General features: G+C 35.5%; 2 protein-coding genes across 2 annotated transcripts; one reads left to right on the top strand and one right to left on the bottom strand.

Moving 5' to 3' along the window:
• Window positions 1–1644: 1644 nt before the first annotated feature.
• On the bottom strand, window positions 1645–3585 carry LOC133310804 (uncharacterized). The gene has a single exon (XM_061511792.1). It carries the CDS (start codon window positions 3583–3585, stop codon window positions 1645–1647), a length of 1941 nt encoding a protein of 646 aa, XP_061367776.1.
• A 14417-nt stretch (window positions 3586–18002) lies between these two features.
• Window positions 18003–21059, top strand: LOC133310805 (putative calcium-transporting ATPase 13, plasma membrane-type). Its single transcript, XM_061511794.1, has one exon. The coding sequence runs from the start codon at window positions 18003–18005 to the stop codon at window positions 21057–21059; it is 3057 nt and encodes a 1018-aa protein (XP_061367778.1).
• Window positions 21060–21368: the final 309 nt, after the last annotated feature.

A 21368-nucleotide genomic window follows, 5' to 3' on the forward strand; every position in this document is an offset into this window, starting at 1 on the left:
CAATGTCGAACTCAGAGAGCTCGACTACCCAATTTATCATTCTTCCAGCCAAGTCCGGCTTGTGGAGGACTTGCCTGATGGGCTGATTTGTTCGCACAATAACTTGGTGACTCTGGAAGTAAGGTCGGAGCCTCCTTGCCGTGGTAAGTAGTGCGAATGCGACTTTTTCGAGTTTCTGATAACGAAGCTCGGGCCCTTGCAAGGTTCGACCTACAAAGTAGATCGGCTGCTGTGATTTGTCAGTCTCCCGTACCAGGGCGGCACTGACGGCCTCTTCCCCAACTGATAAGTACAAGATCAGCGTTTTTTCGGACTCTGGTTTGGACAGTACAGGAGGAGTGGCTAGGCAATTCTTAATATTTTCGAATGCGTTTTTGCATTCTTCTCCCCATCCGAGCTCAGCTTCCTTTTTGAGGAGCTTGAAGAAAGGCAAAGCCTTTTCTGCTGATCTAGGCAAGAATCTGGTCAGGGCCGCAAGACGTCCTGTGAGCTGTTGAATTTCTTTCTTGCTTTCGGGCTACTTCATTTCAAGCACGGCCCTGCACTTGTCGGGGTTCACCTCTATTCCTCGGTTGGTAAGCATGAAGCCCAGGAATTTTCCAGCTGGTACCCCAAAAGCGCGTTTCGCTGGATTCAGCCTTATCCTGCGAGCTCTCAACTGCTGAAAAGTTTCCCTGAGGTCATTTATATGTGCTGATATTTGCAACGACTTGACAATCATGTCGTCGATGTATACCTCTAGGTTTCTTCCAATCTGCCCTTGAAAAACGCGGTTCATCATTCGCTGATATGTCGCCCCTGCATTTTTGAGGCGAAAAGGCATGACGTTGTAACAAAAATTGCCCTTCTCAGTGATGAAGGCGGTTTTTTCGTGGTCATCGGGGTGCAGTGGAATTTGGTTGTACCCAGAGTATGCGTCCATAAACGATAGTAGCTGAAATCCTGACGAATTGTCAACTAGCTCATCGATGCTCGGCATGGGGTATGAGTCCTTTGGGCAGACCTTATTGAGGTCGGTGTAGTCCACGAATATCCTCCATTTCCCGCTTGGTTTTTTTACCATCACCACATTAGACAGCCAAGTGGTATACTGTATTTCACTAATGAATCCGGCTGCTAGCAGCTCGTCAACGTGCTCATTCAAAGCATGACGTCGGTCGGACCCTATCTTCCTCTTCTTTTGGGACACTAGCCGTGAACCGGGATACATGGAGAGCTTGTGGCAGCAGAAAGTTGGGTCTATTCCGGGGATTTCTGAAGCTTTCCAAGCAAATACATCGGGGTTTTCTTTTAAAAAAGAAACCAGCTCTTCTTTGAAGTCGGTATTTAGGTCTTTTCCCACCTTGGTGTGTCCTTTTCCGTTCTCCGCAATATCGGCATCCTCCAACTCTCCTTGGGGTTCTTGACGAGGTGCCAAGAGCTTCTCTCTTACATCGAGTTCAACCAAGTTGACTTCTCTTCCGCATGCCCTCAGTGATTGGTCCTTAGTTCCTCCTTCTTTAAGCCGAGTTGGAGATGATGGACTCGTAGAGTCTCATAGTAGCACTTTCTTGATTCTTCTTGATCACCTCTTATGGTGACGATCTCGTTGTTCATCCCAGGCATTTTTAATGCTTGATGTTTGGTGGAGATCAGCATATCCCATTAATGGATTGTGGGCCGACCAATAATCACGTTGTAGGAAGACGAGGTGCCTACCACAACGAAACGAACCCTTCCAGCTCGGAACGAGTCCTTCGTGCCCAAGGTCAACTTTAGGTCGATGTAGCCCTTTGGAGGGGATGCCGCTCCGTTGAACCTGACCAGCTCGGTGACACATGGTTTCAAGTCCTTCTCATCCAGGTTCATCCTCTGGAAAGCATCCCAGAGAATTATGTCAGCTGAACTTCTGTTGTCAATAAAGATTCTCTTCACTCGGCAATTGACTAGCACTACGGTGATCACCAATCCGTCAGTGTGTCCGGGTACGACCATTGCTAGTTCCTCCTGAGTGAAGAACAGTCTCGGGGGGGGGGGGGGTTTGTTGTCATTCTCTTTGAATGTCGGCCTGTCTCTTACAGACATGACCTCTTTTAGGTACTTTCTTCTGGCGTTAGCCGAGTCTCCTCCGCCACCTAGAGCTCCACTTATCACGTTGCATTCAAATTCGGCTTCAGGAAAAGCCTCGTCCTTTTCATCGACCTCTTTGCCTTTGGCAGGTCGGTCTTGTCTTTGATCCTTTCGATCCTCTCTCTTTGGGCTTCGACTTCGGCTTCGGCTCATTTGCTTTCGCTTATTATTTTTCTTGCCCTGTGTTCGGATGATATACTGCTTTAATTTTTCCTCTCTGACGTGCTTTTCAATTGCATCTCGGAGGTCCCAACAATCATCCGTAAAATGACCGTTTTGGTCGTGGAATGCGCAGTATTTACTTCTATCTAATCCGAACTTGGCTTTGAGGGGTCGAGGTCTCTCGACATTGCGCATCTCGGTCTGTGCTACCTCTTTCCATATCTTGGATCTGGACACGTTCAAAGGCGTATAATCGTCATACTTCCTCCTTGGTGATTGGTCTTCCGACCTTTTATCACGAGTGTCCTTTGCTTTTTTGGATCCCTTCTGGTCCCGGTCTTTGTTGTTTTTCTTACTCGGACTCCGTCGTGTTGGGCTTCGTCCTCGTGATTCGACATAGACCTTTTGCATGTCCTCCACGTCAATGTATTTGTCCGACCTTCTCCTGAACTCCTCCAGATCGTTCACCGGGTTCTTGTAGATAGACCTCGCCAATGGGGAGTCTCTATCCAATCCTGAAATGATTAAGTGGAGGTGGACTGCTTCAGTTAACCCTCGTACCTTGAGGGCGACATCCTTGAATCGGTCGAGGTACTTCCTCAGCGATTCGTTCTCCTTCTGCCGGATTCTTCCTAAAGCATAGGCTGGCATCGGATGCACTTTGCTTGTTGCAAAGTTAAGTCGGAAAGTCCGAGCTAGGTCCTCAAACGAGTCGATTGAGTTCCTAGGGAGCCTGGTTATCCAGGTCATTGCATGACCAGTCAATGTCGTCGCAAAGATCCTGGCCTTAATAGGTCCAGTGATCCCGTTGAATAGCATCTCGGTTTTGAAAGCTTCTAAGTGGGCTTCTGGGTCCTGACTTCCGTCGTATGGAGGTATCCTGATGCTCTTGAATCTCGGCGGTATGGCCAAGTTCATGAGCCTCTCAGTGAATGGGCTGTCATTAGCCTCTTCATCCTCCAGATAATTTTCATCCTGGTTGTCGTTCGGACCACCACCATTCCGCTTGTTGCCGAGGTTAAGGTTCTGCACATTCTGCGCGTTTCCTTCAACTTTAGCCGCGTTCTGCTGCCGCGGTCCTCCATCACCAGCATGACCGCGCCTTCTAGGTCGATCTTCAACGTTTTGATGTTGGAGATCTTCAGCATTCTGATGCTGGACGCCTTCGGCGTTCTGATGTTGTATGCCTTCAACGTTATGATGTTGTACGCCTTCGGCATGTTGATGCTGAGGTCGGCCGTTTACGACATGCCCGACTTCCCTAGTCCGGCCTTCCGCGTTCAAGGTCCTCAGCTCGGCCTCCAATGTCGCCATCCTTTGGGCATCCATACGCTGCTAGGTCAGGAATCTGTTTTCCATCTCTTGCAACCTTTGAAGGATTGCTCCCATGGCCATGCTTGTCACGTCTGGTGGCTCATTGTGTGGAGGTGGACGAACTGCAGCATCGCTGCATTCGGCTGGGGTCTGGGAGTCGGTCATTGTGTTCCGACCTCGCTGACCTGTACCTCAACCAGCATCGGGTTTGCTTCCAATTGGGGCTGTTCTGGTGCAGATTGATGTTGAGGCATGCCATAAGGCTGAGGCTGAGATTGACGCGGCGGTATTTGGGAGGTACTAGACGTCGAACGTATGTTCGTCATCGTGGAATGGGAGTCGAAATTTATCGTTTCCCACAGACAGCACCAATGTTAGGTTCTGGATAGATCGTATTGCTATACCGTAGGGTATGCGCTCAGAGATAATGTATATCAACTGTATACTAGGCTTATAGCCGAGGTCCCAATCACTGCGCACAAGCAATAGGCTTATAGCCAAGGTGTGGGTGTGTGCACAGCGGGGGCGAAAGTAGTAAATGAGTTCTGAGTGTTTACTTGGGGTCATTAGGCTCTTATTTATAGGATTACCTTCCTAGGCTTGGGCCTTTTGAGATTCTCCAATTGTAGTAAGATTTAACCTCCTTCTGTTGGGATGTGATCCTTATCTTATGCCCTTTGGCTGTTTGGAGTTGTCGAGATGTTGCTGATTCCATATCTCACCAGATATTCTAGTAGGTAGTTGAGATATAATATTCATATCCATAACGATAGCAAATCAGCAAAATAAAACAACCTGCATACCAAATAGCGAAGCATAATTTTTTGTGGATAAAATCCCATGGAGCATCTTCATCCCCTTCTATCAACTACTATGGCTAGTTAAACAAGTTATAAGAAACAACATATATATCTATTATAGTTAGATACTGTTGATTCTAAAGGTTTACATCACCATTGATTATGTACATAGTTTTAGAGATGCCAATTCAACTTATTCAAGTTTCATGAGAGTATTTGGGATAAGATTTTGAAAAGAGATAAGATTCTCTCCAAATGCTCACTATTGCAAAAGCCATATTTTGTTGCCTACAAGAAATCTATAATATATAAGCGCACATAGAAAATTAACATATTGATCAATACGTGCTTAATTTTCTTTCAATCCATTTTTTTTGTTAATATTTACATTTTTTTGAATATAAGAAATAATGAGAAACTCATTGTACCTTTAAAATTTTACCAAAAAGAAAAGAAGTAAAGATAGAGTGAGAAGCAGTTATTAGTGTTAGAAACCAGTTGCGCGACGGTAAGATATATATATTACATAGTACAAACTAAATTGTTTACAAACTCATATCACCAAATCTTAATCGTTAATCAATATAATAATTATAATTTATTAGGTCACATTTATTAATTAATTAATTATTATTTCATAATAAATAATAATCGTTAGATTGACGAAAATCAATAGTTAAGATTTGATTATAAGAGTTTGTAAACAATTTAGTTTGTAAATATAATTCTTTCCGTATAATATTTATAATTTTGTTTCTTTGTAAATTTTTTTAATTAGATAAGAATAACATTTTGAAAAAAGATAAATTATTCAGAGACTAAATTGGGAATCTTTTTTCTAATAATATACCATGAGTGTCTAAACTGATAAGCAAACTAATGTGAAGAGTTTAGGCCTGTATGAAAAAAGTTACTCACAATTTTGTGGTCTCAATTTGAAAAATAAAAAAGAATCGCACGGTATGTATTAAGAAAAGTTTTTCTCCGCAGCATTTTCTTTACTCCACATAAGTTCTCACACCTTATATATAAAAAAAGATGGAGAAAGAATATAATAAATACGCGTTTCCTTTTTGTTATCTAAATAGAAAGTGGCGTAAAAATAATATAATAAAAATGATGTGCAAATTAACATTTTTAATTTACTAAATCCAAATTATATTTTCTGAAACAACTCTATATAAAATGAAATATTAAACAAAAAAAAAAAGTGTACATAATTCTATGAGACCAACACCTGGGCCCACCTTTAATTTTTGTCATGAAAGAACTAAGATACCCCAAGGGTCATAAAAACTTCCACAAAAAAACAATTCACAGATATGTTGCTTGAAAACACACGAAAGAATCAAGAATTATTTAACAGTTTCATCTTTAGCAAATTTTTCAAGAAAAGAATAAACAGAAATTTCATTCACATTTCTTCAAGTGGGCCATTCATGAGTAACTTCATATAAGGGGGAGGGTACTTTACCTTGGTTACTATAAATTCAATTCCATCTCCTTCTACCATCCCCAAGACCCTGTGTAACAAACCCATATTCAAAAACAAGGTAGAAATTAATAGAGGCATTGTTTTGTGCAAATGGGGCATGCAAGTGCAAGAAACTCCACCATGGGTGTAGCATCAGGTGCTGGTTTTAGATACGTTACCTCTCCAGTTCCTTACCTCTTTGGTGGACTAGCTTTCATGCTTGCACTCATAGCAGTGGCATTAATTATCCTAGCTTGCTCTTATCGTAAAAATTCAACATCTACCTCAGCTCGTAATAATGAAGTGAAACCAACCAAGACAATGGAAATGGAGGTTGATTCAGAGCCTAAGATTGTTGTCATAATGGCTGGGGATAGCAATCCCACATATTTGGCCAAGCCTGCGTTATGCACGTGCCATACTGAAAAAGCAGTTTAGAAGTATCTCATAATCTGAGTCATCAGACACATTGGGGACAAAATAAAACACAAAGAAAAGAAAAAGGAAAAGTCTTCCCCCCCTCTTTATGTTTTCTTGTTGATACGTTCTTTTTGTCCATTTACATATGTGTACATTTTTTTACAATTCTTTAAATTTGAGTTGATTTTGATAAATGATGTAAATCTCGTTTTTATTTTTTATTTTTTGTTATTAATCCAGTTAGACTTGTAGGAAAAGAAAAGAAAACGACATTTAAAAAAGAGAGCAGTTTTTCCCATTTCTCTTCAAGATTCTCAAACTTTTCTCTACTTTGATGGTATCAGAGCTCATATAGAACTCTGGTATTAATTGTTGTTCCAACCTTTTCCTTCTTCTTGCTTCTGCGTCAAGCTTCTTTTCTTGATTTTGTAAAATGGCTACAGCGGACTAGAGCTCAACTATGAAGCACCGATACTCTGAATTTTTTTTTTCCAACGTATTCGATACGCGTATCGAAAACGTATCAGAAACGTATTGTATCGTATCGACGAATTAATGGCCGTATCGAGAACGTATCGAAAATTTCGTGTCGGAGTCGGTGCTTCATAGCTCAACAATTCCAAATGAGAATCTTTCTTCTACAATAGATTCTTCTACAAATTCTTTAAGCCCTTATTTTTTGCATGCCAACGAAAACCCTTCGTTGGTTCTTGTATTCTCAGTCTTTGATGATAAGAACTACCATACCTGAGTGAGATCGATGAAAATGGCATTGTGTTCGAAAAATAAACTGGGTTTTGTGGATGGCACCATTTCTGCTCCTCCAGAAAGCTCAGCATCTTTGTATTTGGCTTGGGATCGTTGTAACACAATGGTGCTATCTTGGCTGCACCACTCCATTGTTGATACAGAAAGGCAAACATGGCCTCATTTGATACTAATGTTCCTTTTCAGTATGAAAATTGTTGAACCAATTGATAGCTTTCAACTCGCAAAAGAACAATATCAAAGTCTCTTGGGCTTGATTCAAAAGCCAACACAAAATTATGTTCATTCATCAAACATGGTGCAAACCAATATTGCTTCCTTATTCTGTTTTCTTATCTTCTTGCACGTGTGAATCTAGTTAGTTGTAATCTATCTGTGTATATATTCATTCTGTATAACAGATATTAATCATAATGAGAATTTTCCATTTTCTCTTCAAGATTCTCAACATTTTCTCTACTTTGAATATGAAATTTGAACACCAAAAGGTTTAGACTTACTTGTTGAAGACATTATTCTTGATTTCTATTTTGCTTCTTCCTTGCTTCGACATTCCTGCAAAGTTTGAAAGATTGAGATCTTCCTCTATAGTTCACACTACTCCCTGATCACAACTGTGGATGGGGCAAGTCGTGGAACGACTATTTTTCAACGTATGGTGAATGCAGAGAGAACCTAGCCAAACTTATTAACCCTAGTACCTTCTCATTATGAGCCTATGGGTAAGACTTACATTATTACCCACACTAATCAGTGTTACAGATACTTAAACCCAAATCAAATGATCACTTAATTAAAATGGCTTTATACTGCACCCCATGTGAATCATGACTTACCCCGTTTTTGTTATAACAAGAAAAAATAAAAACAATTCATTGCAGCCCACAATAATTATAGAAAATCTAACAGTTTAAGTCGGTTAGGTTCAAAGAACTAAACTCTTATACCTAATTTTTTTTTTTTGAATTGGTTTGAAACCTGCTTGGAATCGGTTTATGTTTCAAAATCAGTTTAAAATTTATAATTGGTTCCAATCAAGTTTGGGTATAAAATCCATTTTGAACTAGTTTTTCAAACTCGTTCTTTTCGTTTAATTTAATTTTTAAACTTATTTATATAGCCAATTTGATTGTGATTTTTGTTCGGGTATGTGACTCATTTTAGTTTTACGATTATTATCAATATTTTGATTCGATACAAAACTAATTACTTGTATAGAAAATGGTATAAACTAAAATATAAAAAGTAAAAGAATTATTTTCCAACTTATTTTATGATACCAACCAGATGTTAGTAGAAAACTCATGATACTCATCAATGATATTGTACTGATGGGTTCTACAAGCCCAATATGTTTCCTACGGGAGATAAAGATCATTGTATGGGTAATGTTGCTAGCACAGATAAAGACCTAGCTAGGCAGCATTGTTCCAAGTATGAATCAGTTGGAGAGGGGTGAGTGCGTGATATTACCAGGGCTTGCATATACTAGTAGAATAACGATACATAAGATACCCCTATGTCTGGTCGTAGAGGGGTATTTATATGAGGGGAAGGTACTTGCCTTGAGTGGGTAGGTGAAATGGGTCAGCTCTACTTGGGGGACGCTAGGGGGGCTGACGATGTTGTGGTAGCAGTGGTGCAACCCTTGCTATGGAGGTGGCAGTCACTGTTGCCACCTCTGTGGATGGAGAGTTCCTATTTAAGGTGTATGGGGCGATCCTCCAGCAAGGTAGGTATCTCAGGTGAGATATTTTGATATCTCATTATGGTGTATGGGACGTTCCTATTTATGGTAGTATGGGACATTTTATGGGGTCTCATAGTGTGGGGCGTTCCTATGAATGGTGTATGGGGCGTCCCTATTTATGGTGGTGGCGGCAGCAATGTCACATTGATGGAGGTGGTTGTGGGGGAGGTAAAATTACTTGGGGTTGGAGTGAATTTGGATTTTAAAAAAAATAAAATTGACTTTTGACTTTTGCATTTTTTAGAAGCTAGAAATTTTAGCTTCAATAAAAAGTAGGTTTTTGATTTTTTTTGTGACTTCGCCTTTTTTTTTTCTTATAAAATAGTTTTCCAAACACTAATTTATAACGAGAAGGACTTAAAAAAAATTTGGAAAAAAAAATTCATCCAAACGAAATCTTAGTTCTGTGGACTCGTCTCAGGAAATTACTTTATATATATATATATATATATATATATATATATATATATATATATATATATATATATAATGAATTTGACCAATTTCTCTTGAGTACTCATTTAATTTTTAATTTTTTTATTTTCAAGTGCCACCGATTTTCCCGAAATAACTCATATTATGTTATGTTTTTGCTATCACAACCATTCAAAATCCTTAACTCTTAAAACAATATTGCAGCCAACAAGTTTTTTTATTTTTTATTCATCTTGTGTCTCTTTCAAAGAAATAATTTTCCGTTTGATCTAATTTTCATACAGATTAGGTTAACGAGACGTGGGGTCTCGGAAGCAGACGAAACTTTAGCGCACCGGCACTCTCTTTTAAATGTGAAAGAAATTTGGTATATAGATGGAAAATATAAATGAAAGAACAAAATATTGGTAGTTTAGTTGTCGCATGAAAACTGAGTAAGTGGAGGTAAAAATATGTATTTGATCCTCTCCAGTACCATCTTTAAGATAGATTTAAAGCCTTATTCTTAGACCCGCTCCGAACAGAATTGTCTCTCATGAAAGATACATATAGCTTATCAAAGAAAACACATATTTCAATAGGGATAGGTTATTCTACTTACCATTTATTCTGCCTATCTTTGCCTATCACCCTTCAACACCGTTAGATCAGAATATCAATAGGAGAGAGAAATGAAAAGTGTAGTTGAGATTATGATCTAACGGTGTTGAAGGGTGGTAGACAACGGTAGGCAAAAAAAAAATAGTAGATAGAATAACCTATCTCATTTCAATAAAACCATTTCTCTCTATCTTTATAGTTCTTCGTTTAGAAAAAAAAAAAAAAATCACAATTCAAGAAAAGCATATAAGAGCTTTAAAAAAAGCTCCTTCTATGAGCTTTTAATTTTTTTTTATTATATAAAAAAAGAGTTTATTATAAGAGCTTTTCTCAAAATCTATTTGGCATAACTTATGCTTATAAGTATTTTCTAATTTAAAAAAGAGAGGATCCAAACAGACATTATGTACTCCCAGAAGTACACTCGTTTACACTATGTACTTCTAAGAGTACATAGTGTAATTTGTAAAAATTTGTAAAAAAAATTTGTAAAGAGATCCTTATCCATATATATATATGTGAAAGAAAGGAGTAGAGTGGAAAAAAAAATGTCACATTTGGAAAAAGACAATACCCACTTAGATGTTCCCAGTGCACTAAAATTGTATACCTCCGAAGCGTGTATATATTTGGCACTGCTCATGATGGCACAACCGAAACAATTTCAACATTGATGTAGACCAAATAGCCAATGTTAGATTTGGTTCAATTGAGAGAGAGAGATTAGTCCAATCTGAAAAAGAAAAAGGAAAAATTGCAGGTTTCACATAATCCCTTTTAATATATAGTGGAAGACAGGCGTGAAGCAACAATTCTATTCCACTATTACAACTACAGGTTTCACATTTTTCTCATTGAGTTGGACAACGATATATATTGATGCTTATAAACAGACACTTTGCATTATGATTGTTCCCACCTTGGCCGTTGGCATCACCGTCGAAGACCTAATCCAATTGGCTAGCATGACACATTATATTGTTTGTTAATGCTTCAATTTCAAAATCTACAGTGAGAACATACAAATTCGGCAAGTCACCTCCACACATATCACACACATATCACACACACACACACGCTACCTGTGGGACTACAAATCATCAGAGACAATATGTTATGGGATTATATCAAAGATACACATCTGGAACTTTTTTTTTACATATCTGGCACATGTGTTCCGTTTTTTGTGGTTATTCTTTAGTGTTACCAACTTGATTATCGATTCAATCGAGATATTGAGTCAATAGATCATTTATTTAACCGATGGGTCATTAGTCCAACCATATAAATAAAATATATATAATAAAATATAATAAATATAAAAATAGAAATATTATAAGTAATAATTGGAGTTGGTATAATGATAAGTATTATAAATTATAATTCACGTGGCAAGTATTTTGTTCAAAATTTCACAATTTTTTTTTTAAAATTAGTATCGATTTAATACCAGTTGAACATGTTAGAAAAAAGTAATGTTAAAATCATTGAGAGTAGATAATCTGTGTTAGAGAAATAGCTTCAACAATACATATAGCTCTATGAAATATGTACAAAAAATTGAAATATGTAATAAAACAAAGTTAAAGTGTACCGTACAAAAATATATGAATGCAACAAGGTAAAATCTGAGCCCAGTGTTAGACACTGTTTCCTTAAGATAATTTTTCTTTTTCTGTGGTACATAAAATTTGTAAAAAATTGTCTCTCATGATAGAACGGATTATCTCTATTTATTGATGGTACTCTCGAACAAATAGCACCGCAACATTCGTTTAAACTATTGCACAGAATGAATGTAAAAGATTTCAAAAATCGTTTTGGCAGAGTTTCGGTATAGGAGAGAAATCAGAAAAGTAATCGATTTTTTTCTGATTTCCTTCCATATTCATAAACCATGACCGGTCATGATGAATGATGCCTATTGACGGTGAAGAGTCATGCCTGTTCGGCAGTGAAAAGTCATGTATGTTTACCTGTGAATAGTTATGTCCGTTCGATAGTGAAAAGACACATCTCTTCATACTCAACTTCTTATTCATAACATTTAAATTCTATAAGAATTCTAACAGAGAACCCGCTTCACTGATTCCATACCGGATCAAATGCATGACCGATCCAATATTTAAATTGAAATGGTTAAGGCTCCGATTTACGGATCAACCGATCAGTCGATTTTTATAACAATATTTACTTTTGAAATTTGATAACGTTGGAGTCTAAATTAAATTCAGTGATCAATTATCATTAATGGTTTAAAAGGGAAGGACTTTATTTTCCTTAATTACGGATCTCGAGTTTGATGCTTAAGGATAGAAAGTTTGACTTAACTCTGACATCTCCGTGAGCCATTTAACATAAATTCAACAGAAAAATTTATTAAAGTAATGATAAAATTTTAGTGACTTTCACCAGAAAAAAAAAAAAAAAACTTTACTGACTAATTAGTACAATTTTAAAGTTCATAGTCTTGATTTGTAAAATATTTAAAAGTTTAGAGGAATTGATTAAAATTTAATCTTGTTTCAAGTGAACCAATTTAAAGATGAAAGAGAACCCAACAAATATGTAGCTCCAAACAGAATAAAGTTATGATAATATTATTTACGGCGAAAGTGCATAGAAAAAATTAGTTAATTAAAAAAAATAGATTGAATAAAAAAGAAATCATCTTTTTTTTTTCAATTTTTATTTATTAAAAAAAGAGTAAACACCTTTTTTTGTCCTTGTCAATATCTACGAAGTCCTTTTTAGTCTCTGGCAATAAAAAAGGACCAAATTGGTACCTGAAATTACAAAAAAAGTGTCATGTTAGTCCTTATGTCAACTCCCAAATATGTAGAGTGGCCCTTGTACTTTCAGGGACCAATTTGGTCCTTTTTTATTGCCAGGGACTGAAAAAGACTTCGTAGATATTGTCAGGAACTAAAAATGGTGTTTACTCTTAAAATAATAAATATTTAATTCCTACAATGTTTTTATAGATTAATTATAAATTAATTTAAAATTTAAAATCCTAAAAATAAATCTAACATAATTATCTTTTAATATATATATATATTTAAATCATTCAAAATGCGTATTAATTTTATGTCTCAATTTACATCGAATTTATTGATTTTTTTTATTGTCAAACAAATCACAATCATATATATTATTTTATTTGGATTTTAATTAGGTAATATGTTAGATTTTTAATTGACTTAATGAATCATAATTATGTTTTGATTACAAAATTTTTAAAGCAATCTTAATTAGTTCGATCATGTATATTTTTAAATGTTTATTCATTCCATAATTTGACTTGAACCTGACAGCAAATGATCGTCAAAATTATATCTTAATAATTATAAATATTTCCTTTCTTAAGCATCATAATCGAATGAAGAAAATAATTTAATATTAACCCTAATTTTTTAAGGAATAAATCAAAAATAATAAAAATTATATTTAAGAGTAGTTGGTTGAATTGTGAATATTAAAAGAAACAATAATCTGATTCTAAACATGAGACTAATAAATTAAAAAAAAAAATTCCATGGTTTTTTTATTATTATTATTTCTCATTCCTATTGAATATTATCCATTTAAATTACATGATGTCAGTATAAAGTTTTGTTAGTCATTTTACGCGTCAATCGGATACGTCAAACATGTCAACAACGCTTGACAAATGTTGATGATTTCTGCGGACATTTTTGGATAAACCACGGATCTTCACGTGAGATTATTCTGTTTGAACCGAGAATATTTACATTATAGTGAAATTAACTTTATAAAAGATAATTTTTTTCAAAGACTTGAACCCAAAATATTATTTAAGTGAAATTAAGCATATACCACTTGAACTAACTTCTTTTGGTGTATTAAACAACAAGTTCTAACTCAGGATTCTTGTGGTTCCGAAAGATCCAGCTACAGGAGAAACGGGAACGGGGATCTTCCCCCCCTCCCTTTCCGCCCGATTCTTTGGTCTTAAGAATGAGTGATTGCCCTTTTATTCGCAAGTTTTTCTTTATTTTAATTATTTTTTTTTTCTCATTTCTATATTAAACAACATCCATTTGAATTACAAGATCTTAGCAAGAAGTTTAATTTCCATTTGCCGCGTCGCATTGAATACGTCAAACATTACAACAACATGTGACAAAATTGAGCATTTCGACGAAAGAATGATGTCAAATTTTTATTTTTATTTTTTTTGGTGAGGAATGATGTCAAGATTTTAATTGAATGGTGACAGTGATGTAAAATTTTGTATTTATTTATTTTTTCATAAATGTTATTTAGACCTCGAAATTTACACAAATTTTTTACATTACAAAATAATATAAAATTCTAAAATAAAAGATTCAAAAATAAAGAAAAAAATACTGACCTTTCAATAAGTTATTACATTCTGCACACTACGGCCCAAGGAAGCACGGATACTTGTAAAAGTAGGAAGAGTCGGGTCCGACACGCTCCGACACGGTGTCGGACACGCGGTTGAATTTTTTCGACACGTTGACCATTCCGACACGCGAATTTGACCGTGTCCGACACGGTCAAATGGCATTTTCGTAATTTTTTTTAATTTTTTTTTTAAAAAAATTATATTTTTTTTAAAAGTTAAAATATATTAATAAAGCTTCCACCTGATCATATCAATTTTATTTTTTTGTCTTTTTTCCCCTTAAGTAAATAAGAGATCATCTCAGTATCATTGTTGTCAATTCCTATCACGCTCTTGTTGTTCTTCTTCTCTCTAATCTCTCTAATATGATTTGATCTCTCTATCTGATATTATATCCCTCTCTCATCTCAGTTCTTATTTTTTTTATTAAAGCTTCCATCTTTATAACGTGTTGATGGGTATTATTAATTTAGTTTCATTTTTTTGTTAAATTATTAAATATTAAATGAAATATACACTATATAAATTAAAAATATTATTTAATATTAAAACGTGTCCCAACGTGTCGAAATCCATAATTTTTTAGGATTGACGTGTCAGAGTGTCTTGTCGTGTCGTGTCACCTGTCGCGTGTCGTATCAGTGCTACATAGCTACGGCCACGAAATTAATTTGTACGGCACTTTAATTTTAAATTTAAATTTAAATGAAACTGTAAATGCAAATGCTTGAATATAATCATGATGAGCAATATCAATGCTCGAATAACGTTTTTTTAAAAAAAAAAAAAAAGACTACTATTCATAACTGCAAGGGATTACAAATAAAAGATGGAACATGGATTACAAAAAAAAGAAGAAAGATGGAACATTCTCCACTCAAACTTCATCATGCATCATGTTATAAGGCCAAAATGATATTGTTTTAATTTATAATTGCAAGGAATAGTTTTATCTCTTGTAATTGGAGAAATTCTAAACCCAACTTTTTATGCTACAAATTTTATTATAATTAAGCTTTAATAGTACGTAGTGACAATAAAATGGTGTGAAATTTACACAAGTCTTTTAATCCTTTTCTGTATCTTTGTGTGCTAATTCTATTGATAGCGACAATTTTGCAATCTTCTTACTTTTCAAATTAAGATTTTGACCATTCAAAGTCAAATTTACGTTGATTCTACCGTTTCTCTGTTTGCCTTAAATACGGCTGCTTGGGATTTACGATTTTCTTTCTATGAAATGTGGCAGCACTATAAACTCTTGGAGTATAGTGGGGGTTTCACTTGAGTCAATAATGACTTAATATTTTGATTTGAGTCAATTTTTTTTAAACCAGCCAACACTCAATTATGGTCAAAAAAATTTAAATATTATTTTTTTAATAAAAAATTATGAAAATGTAGTCGTTTTAATGTATTTACAAATATATAGCACTCTAACACGTCCCATGGAGGGCGTGAACTGGTGGAAAGAGACATGCTCCAATGGGACATGTTTCACCGGATATTGACACGTGACACAAAAAGTCAACAATTTAACTATAAAATTTTGAAAGTCCAAAATTTTGGAAGTCAACTTATGTAGAACCCTCAATTTTTTTTATTTTTTTTTTTGTAAATAGAACCCTCAATTTTAGAATAAGCAATATGTTAGCTATTGGCCGCAGAAAAAACTTATCTTATTAATTCCTCAAATAAAATGTCATAAAGATCTGTTGCTATTTTCATTTATGGTCTGTAGTTGACAATATTCCTTTCGCGGGTAACGGTAGAGGACACCATGTGCATCTATCCAAAAGCACAAAAAAGATAAAAATAAAAGGAACTCGACCATGTGACGTGATAGAGAAAAATAAAAATTGTGAAGAGAAAAAATAAAAGCAGTTAAAAATTTCAATTGGTAACAATAGTACCATAATTATAAGGATTTTTACTATGAATGTTTCTAATCGTGACTGTGGTTTTCTCTTTATTAATCTGAGTTTAAACTTTAAACGTTGTTATAGTATCATTATGTTAAATTTGAATTTTTTTTGTGAGAGACAAAATATGTCAAATGATATGTTATTGTGTAGATCTCAAAAAATTGTGTGGAATCAAAAAAGAAAATTACCTAATTCGGATACTCGAGTCAAAAGTTATAGACTTTTAAAATTTTATGGGTAAACTCTTGATTTTTTATGTCACGTGTCAACATTGTAACACGCCCATGTGGCCGTGTCTCTCTCCTCTATCACTTCCCACTTGGGTGTCTCTCTTCTCCATCTCATGCACCATGTAGACGTGTTTGGGTGCTATACTTACATAAATAGTTTTAAAACTACGTTTTTATAATTTATTATTAAAAAATAATATTTAAATTAATTTGCCGTCAATTATGATAGAATAATGATCGTGTTGGGAGAAAAACACTGATGAATAGAAAATACATGGTATGCAGGAGATTGAGTAAAACCTGTTAATTTCTATTTTGTAAAGTCCGTTTATGACTGAAAATCTAATATACTAAATCTTATTTTTAGAACACAAACTTAATTAACATCGAAATAGCCGATCTTGATTTAATCCCTTTCAAAACTTAATGGCGAAGATAACTTCTTCAGTTCACAATTAGTTATTTAACTTTTCCCATTTTATGTGCCATATATATATTTTTGCGTTTTGCTCAAAAAGAATGTGTCTAATTAAGAGGCCAACTTTTTAACTTTTAAGTGAAAAAAGAAAGGGTTTCATTTACTGTTACAGGAAAGAGTTATTTGCAGCCAAAAAAAAAAAAATTAACTATGTACTATCAAGAGTATATAATTGTAATCGAAAAATTATTTTTTCTCTTTCCGTCACGTCAGCCAATAATTCTGAAAGGAGAAAAAAAATTTACAGCTTTAAAAATATAACTATGTGCTCCCTGAAGTAGATATTTATATTTTTAAAGCTCGAGATAAATCTCTTTTTGCAACACAAGAAAAATAATCCCCCGTAAAGGAAAGGTGACCACGTTTCCGAAAGGGAAAAGGTAGAATGAAAAATATTATGTTTTAAAAGTAATCTGCAAAAATTAAGTAATTATCCAAATTATCTTGACATCATTAATTAAATTAAAATATTATAGTTGAAGTCAATGGAAAAAAGTACTTGTTAAAAATATTTAATATAAATAAGTTCTATTAATTTTCAATTTACTTAATAATGTTAACTTGAAATATTAATACTAATGTCTCCAAAAAAAAATGAAAAAAATATATTAATACTAAGTCTGAAATGTTACTCTTAAATTGTTGTAACCACCTGAGAATATGACAAAATAAAAGAAAGAACGCAATAGTGTACAAAGCGTGTGGTTAGCTTAGCTACCTCGTTTTGGAATCTTGCGTCGACTGTACCATACTACTTCCTCGAAACATGCGGGTTCCTTCGACCAAGGATCTCCAACTAACAAAAACTTCAATTGATGTTCCAATCATAAGATTCGCATGCAAGGCCTTTTTCATTTCATTAAGAGAATGACTCATTTTCTTGAATATTAAGAATTCTAACGTATACGCGTAACATATTTTTATTCCTAAATCTATGTCTATATAAGTTACAATTTGGCATCAATAGGTCAATATCTAAGGTGTTCACTCTTTCGTTCCAAAACAATTTGTGTGAGAAATAGTTTCATTCTTTCAATTCATTTCCTTCTTCACATAGTTTTTGTGGCTTTCTTCTTCTTCTTCATCGTCATCATCTTATTATTATTATTATTGTTGTTGTTGCTGCTTTGTTCTTGACACCATGTCAATGAGCTTGTTTACAAACTTGAACCGCACCGAGATAGTACTACTCAATGCCCCAAACACCATTAGTGCACCCATTAAAAGATGGCACTCTGCTTTCCTTTCCATCTATTGTTCTAGAGCCCTTGTGTCACACTTCATTCTCAACAAAACCAACAAAAAGAAAGAAAAAACCTCACCTTATCATCCATCTTTCACCGTGGTTGATTTGAGTTCACACCAATCCTTTGCTGTTGATCAAACAAGTCTCACTGAGATTGTCAAAGAGAAAAACCTTAAGAGCCTTGAGAAATATGGTGGGGTTGAAGGGTTGGCTTCAATTCTTGAAACCAACGTTGAATATGGTATCAAAGGTGATGATGATGCTGATGCTGAAGACATTGCACGTAGACAAGAAGTGTTTGGTTCCAATAGTTACAACAAACCTCCTTCTAAAGGCTTCTTTCATTTTGTGTTGGAAGCCTTTAAGGATGTGACCATTCTCATCCTCTTGGCTTGTGCAGCACTTTCCCTTGGCTTTGGCATTAAGGAGCATGGCCTCAAAGAAGGTTGGTATGATGGTGGCAGCATTTTTCTTGCTGTGTTTATTGTCATTTCCATGTCTTCCATAAGCAACTTTAGACAGAACAGACAATTTGACAAGTTATCTCAAGTGAGCAATGATATACAAATTGATGTGGTGAGAAGTGGTAGGCGCCAACAGATTTCAATCTTTGAAATTGTGGTTGGTGATGTCATTTGCTTGAAGATTGGAGATCAAGTACCAGCGGATGGATTATTCATAGATGGACATTCATTGAGAGTGGATGAATCAAGCATGACTGGGGAGAGTGATCATGTGGAGGTTAATAGAAATCACCACCCATTCTTGTTCTCTGGCACCAAAGTTGCTGATGGGTATGCTAAAATGCTAGTTACCTCAGTTGGTATGAACACAACATGGGGCCAAATGATGAGTTCAATCAGCAAGGATACTGATGAGCAAACTCCTTTGCAAGCAAGGCTAAACAAGCTTACCTCATTCATTGGGAAGGTTGGTTTGTCTGTGGCTTTTCTAGTCCTTGTTGTTTTGTTGATTCGTTACTTCACAGGAAACACAAAGGATGAGAATGGTGTTAGAGAGTTCAATGGAAGCAAGACTAAGTTCAATGAGATAATGAATGCAGTGGTTGGAATTGTTGCTGATGCGGTAACTATTGTTGTTGTTGCAATCCCTGAGGGTCTGCCACTAGCAGTGACTCTTACATTGGCTTATTCAATGAAGAAAATGATGGCAGACCAAGCAATGGTGAGAAAACTATCTGCATGTGAGACTATGGGGTCTGCTACAACCATTTGTACTGACAAAACAGGCACACTCACGCTCAACCAGATGAAGGTGACCAAGTTTTGGCTTGGCCTAGAACCTGTAGCAGTGGGTGCATACTCTTCAGTTGCTCCATATGTTCTTCAATTGATCCAAGAAGGAGTGGCTCTCAATACAACTGGTAGTGTGCAAAAGTCTAAATCAGATTCTGAGTTTGAATTTTCAGGTAGTCCCACAGAAAAAGCAATCCTATCATGGGCTGTTTTGGAATTGAACATGGAGATGGAGCACTTGACAAAAAGCTGTTCTATCCTTCAAGTTGAGACCTTCAACTCAAAGAAGAAAAGAAGTGGGGTTTTGCTGAGAAGGAAGGAAGACAACAAAGTTCATGCACACTGGAAAGGAGCAGCAGAGATGGTGCTAAAATTGTGTTCAAGATATTATGATGCTTCTGGCATTGTGAAAGATCTTGACAATGATAGTAAGTTGAAATTTGAACACATTATTCAAGGTATGGCAGCTAGTAGTCTTCGTTGCATTGCTTTTGCACATGTAGAAGTTGGAGATGAAGAAGGTAGCACAATGGTAAAAGACAATGGTTTAACCTTGTTAGGACTTGTGGGAATTAAGGATCCATGTCGTCCAGGTGTGAAGAAAGCTGTGGAAGCTTGCCAACATGCTGGTGTAAATGTCAAAATGATCACAGGTGACAATGTTTTCACTGCAAAAGCTATAGCAACAGAATGTGGCATACTTAGGCCTAATCAGGACACAGATGGAGCAGTGATTGAAGGAGAGGAATTTAGAAACTTCACACCTGAGGAAAGATTGGAGAAGGTTGACAAAATCTGTGTGATGGCTAGATCCTCTCCTTTTGATAAACTTTTAATGGTTCAATGCCTAAAACAGAAAGGCCATGTAGTTGCTGTTACTGGGGATGGCACAAATGATGCACCAGCACTCAAGGAAGCTGATATTGGACTTTCTATGGGAATTCAAGGCACTGAAGTTGCCAAAGAGAGCTCAGATATTGTTATATTGGATGACAATTTTGCTTCTGTTGTCACAGTCTTAAGGTGGGGAAGATGTGTTTATAATAACATCCAAAAGTTCATTCAGTTTCAATTGACAGTGAATGTTGCAGCACTTGCAATCAACTTTGTAGCAGCAGTGTCAGCTGGGGAAGTGCCACTAACAGCAGTGCAATTGTTATGGGTGAATTTGATCATGGACACATTAGGTGCTTTGGCTCTTGCAACAGAAAAACCAACCATGGAGTTGATGGAGAAACCACCAGTAGGTAGAACCAAACCTCTTATTACTAATATCATGTGGAGGAATCTATTAGCTCAAGCTTTGTATCAGATAGTAGTTTTGCTGACTCTTCAATTCAAAGGTGAGTCCATCTTTGGTGTGACATCAGAGGTAAATGACACATTGATTTTCAATACTTTTGTTCTTTGCCAAGTCTTCAATGAGTTCAATGCAAGGAACATGGAGAAGAAGAATGTTTTCAAGGGAATACATAGGAGCAAGTTGTTTTTGGGAATTATTGGCATAACAATAATACTTCAGGTTGTGATGGTTGAGTTTCTCAAGAAGTTTGCTGATACAGAGAGGTTAAACTGGGGCCAATGGGCCCTTTGTATTGGTCTTGCTGCAATTTCATGGCCAATTGGATGGGTTGTGAAGTTCATACCTGTCTCAGATAAACCATTGCTCAATTTTTTGAGCATGATGAAGACTTAGCCATGCAGGGTGGTATCTTCTGTGATCTGAAGCAATCTCTCAATTCATCATTTAGAGAGGATTGTTAGAGGAAAATCATTTCTATTTGTTCTATACATATATATTTTGTAATTATATTTGTTTTATTACTCATTCTTTAAATTTTTATAATTTCTATTGGTACTGTATGTATATTCTTCAATCAAATTTAAATTTGAATTATATGTTTTCATATGAATAATAACTTTAAAATTATTTCAATAATATATTTAAATCATAGTCCTAGTTAGTTTAAATATTATCATTATATTATTGGGGTCGTTTATTTTG

This window comes from Gastrolobium bilobum, unplaced genomic scaffold (genome assembly GCF_033153095.1).
Source record: "Gastrolobium bilobum isolate Gb01-03AN ecotype WA unplaced genomic scaffold, APGP_CSIRO_Gbil_v1 utg19765, whole genome shotgun sequence".
Lineage (NCBI taxonomy): Eukaryota > Viridiplantae > Streptophyta > Magnoliopsida > Fabales > Fabaceae > Gastrolobium > Gastrolobium bilobum.

What these genes read in the sequence shown, in the direction of transcription:
- LOC133310804 (XM_061511792.1), bottom strand. Translation starts at nt 3,585, where the DNA reads ATGGCGACATTGGAGGCCGAGCTGAGGACCTTGAACGCGGAAGGCCGG.
- LOC133310805 (XM_061511794.1), top strand. Translation starts at nt 18,003, where the DNA reads ATGTCAATGAGCTTGTTTACAAACTTGAACCGCACCGAGATAGTACTA.